Source organism: Rhincodon typus, unplaced genomic scaffold, assembly GCF_021869965.1.
Source record: "Rhincodon typus isolate 14 unplaced genomic scaffold, sRhiTyp1.1 hic_rhity00016070, whole genome shotgun sequence".
NCBI lineage: Eukaryota > Metazoa > Chordata > Chondrichthyes > Orectolobiformes > Rhincodontidae > Rhincodon > Rhincodon typus.
The window spans coordinates 1-3,174 of NW_025981708.1; the positions used below are offsets into that span (position 1 = coordinate 1).

Here is a 3,174-nt window from a genome sequence, read left to right on the forward strand (position 1 = left end):
GTTTTGCTTATTATGCCTGTATTCACTACAGCATCTGCAGTTCTTTTGATTTTTATTGTATTTCAGTGGGTTTTGTAGGCTAAAGACTCACTAATATTATGATTATTTAGAAAGTATGCCAAGTTCTTAAATTTTCTTAATTTTCACAGGGCTTTTATGATGAAGTAGCAAATCCCCTGCTTTTGGATATTGAATTGCAATATCCAGAGAATGCCATTTCAGACTTAACTCAGGCTAATTTTAGGCAGTATTATGATGGCTCTGAAATTGTAGTAGCTGGCAAGATTTCAGACAATGACCTGGATTTTCTCACAGCAGAGGTCTTTGCTCAAACCGTAAGTACTCACTACCAGTTATTCCAATTAACTTATTTACGTTTTAAAATCAAATGTATATAGTGCAGTAGGAGATTGTTTTGCTTATTATGCCTGTATTCACACTTTGAAAGAACAATAAGCTTAACTCTATCTCCCTCCTAATTTAAATCATAGCTTTACAAAAATATTCTTCTTACAAATATTTATCTATTTCCCTTTTATATTAAAGTGAATTCTGATTCTACTGCCGCCCTAGGAGCTGTAGGAGGTGAAGAGTGCCTGCCCTTGATGTGACGGCAGCATTTGACAGGTTATAACATCAAGAGGCTCTAGTACAACTGGAGTCAATCTCTGGACTGATTGAAGTCATACTTAGCACAAAGGAAGGTAGTTGTGTTGGAGATCAATCATTTCTGTATCAGCACACTACAGGAGTTCCTCGGGGTGGTGTCCTAAGCTCAGTCACCTTCAGTGACCTTCCCTCCATCATGAGGTTAGAAGTAGGGATGTTTGCAGATCATTGCACAATGTTCAGCATCTTTTGTGACTCCTCAGGTACTAAAGCAGCCTTGCTCATATGCAGCAAGATCTGGACAATATCCAGGCTTGATAAGTGGCAAGTATCATTCACATCACTCAAGTAACAAGGCAATACAGAAATTGCTAAAAAAAAAACTCACCAGGTCTGGCAGCATCTGTGGAGAGAAAGCAGAGTTAACGTATACTTCTGTTCTGAAGAAGGATCAATGGACTCCAAGTGTTTCCAGCAATTTCTGTTTTTGTGCTAGGCAATGACGATCTCCAATAAGAACCTCCAACTATTGCCCCTTGATGTTCAATGGCACCACCATTTCTGAACCGCTGCCCCCTCCACTATCAACATTCTGGCGGTGATCATTGACAAGAAGCTGAACTGGGCTTGCAATATCAATACTGTGCCTACAAGAGCTGGGCAGAAGCTAGGAATTTTGCAGCAAGTAACTTGCCTTTCATCTCCTCAGCTACAAGGCAGAAACCAGGAGTGTGATGGAGACTCTGCACTTGCTGTCATTTTCCTGTGTTGTCTTTCTTAACACAGAAGTATCACTGTCATACTGGTTTGGTAATTACCGTAGGTTCAGTTTCCTTGAAAACTTTTGTTGATTTACTTAACAGACAAACTGATAACTTTCAGTAACAGGACAACTTATATACATAAACTTTATCTGACATGTTTTAGCTTGGATTTCTCCTGGTTACTGGTCATGTGGTGTCTCCCTTGCCCTTAGCCCATGATGGCAGGTCTGAAGGCAGTAATAAACAGATGCAGTTCCAGCAATACTCATGAAACTTGGCACCATCCAGGCGAAAGTAGCCTGCTTGATTGGTACGACATCCACCACATTTACTTCCTCCACCACTGACACACAGTAGCAACAGTGTATACTATCTACAAGATACACATAGGAATTCACATGGCTCTTTAGCTAGCACCTTCCAAACCCACAACTACTACCATCTAGAAGGACAAGGGCAGCAGATGCATGGGAACACCAAAACCTACAAGTTCCCTTTCAAGCTACTTGCCATCCTGACTTGGAATTATATACTGTCTTTCACTGTCTCTGGGTCAAAGTCCAGGAACTGCCTTCCTAAAAATACTGTGGGTGTATGTACACCCCAAGGAATACAGCAGTTCAACTACAAATTGTGAGCTTGTCATGGAACAAAAAAACAAGGTGTGATGTACTTTCCCAATCTTTTTTACTATAAGGTTCAACCTAATACCTTTAATTCTTCAACAGGCCAATGAAAATCTAACTCTAAAAGCTGAAGTGCAGATTTCAGAAGTTGAAAATGTCACTCAGCAGCAGCAATACATTTTCGGTGATTTCACTGAGCGGCTGTGGGCTTATTTGACCATACAACAGCTCTTAGAGAAGCGGTAAAGTATCAGGAGTTTACTGTCTATGAATTTGAAACATAAAAATGCAATTTATGTGCAAGCAATAATAGCTAGACTTATATTGCTGGTCCATAACCACTTGAAAAGTAAAATCATGTTTTGGTTACTAACCTTTCATCAGTCGATATTTTTACCAAATGAAGCTGTCACTAGTGCAAAATGGCTTAGAATAATTTAGTAAATTTAATTATCTGTTTTGATTATTTGTAGAGGAGAAATGTATTAAGAGTTAAAAGTGCTTACAGAAACATTTGTTTTAATCACAGCACAAATATTTATTGTGATGGATAACAATACATTGCACAATTAATTGTTGCCAATTATTGCATTCAGGGTTTCTGCAGAGACAAATGAGAAAGGAAACCTGACTGACAGAATCCTGGAACTGTCGCTCAAGTACAGCTTTGTAACACCGTTAACATCTATGGTTGTGACAAAACCAGAGGAAAATAAAAATGAGCGCTTTGTGGCTGACAAACCAGCAGAAGGTGGTAATGTTTGAATCCAGCCTTGATTTTGAAATTGATGTTCACCCTTTATATCAGTTAGTATATTTAATTTAAAAGGCCACTTGTTTTGATAATACAGACACTTCATTTTTTACTTAACTGTCAATTAAGATCTCTGAAGTCCTAAAAACAAAAGTTGATACTGTGGATGCTGAAGATCGGAAATAAAAACAGCAAGGCGGCGACATGGTGGCTGCATGGTCAGCACTGCTGTCTCACAGCACCAGGGCCTAGTATCAATACCAGCTTCGGGCGACTGTGTGGAGTTTGCACATTCTCCCTTGGTCTGCCAGGTTTCTTCTAGGTGGTCTAGTTATCTCCCACAGTCCAAAGGTGTGCAGGTTAGGTTGTTTGGCCAAGATAAAATTGCTCATAGTGTCCAGGGATGTGAGATAGCAAGGTG

General features: G+C 39.5%; 1 protein-coding gene across 1 annotated transcript; it reads left to right on the forward strand.

Annotated features, from left to right (window-relative positions):
* Positions 1–149: 149 nt before the first annotated feature.
* On the forward strand, positions 150–2,886 carry LOC125481003 (inter-alpha-trypsin inhibitor heavy chain H3-like; the record flags this gene model as incomplete). Its single annotated transcript, XM_048594861.1, has 3 exons — positions 150–335; positions 2,102–2,241; positions 2,596–2,886. Coding segments are annotated over 3 exons (495 nt in total), but the record flags the coding sequence as incomplete, so codon positions are not given.
* Positions 2,887–3,174: the final 288 nt, after the last annotated feature.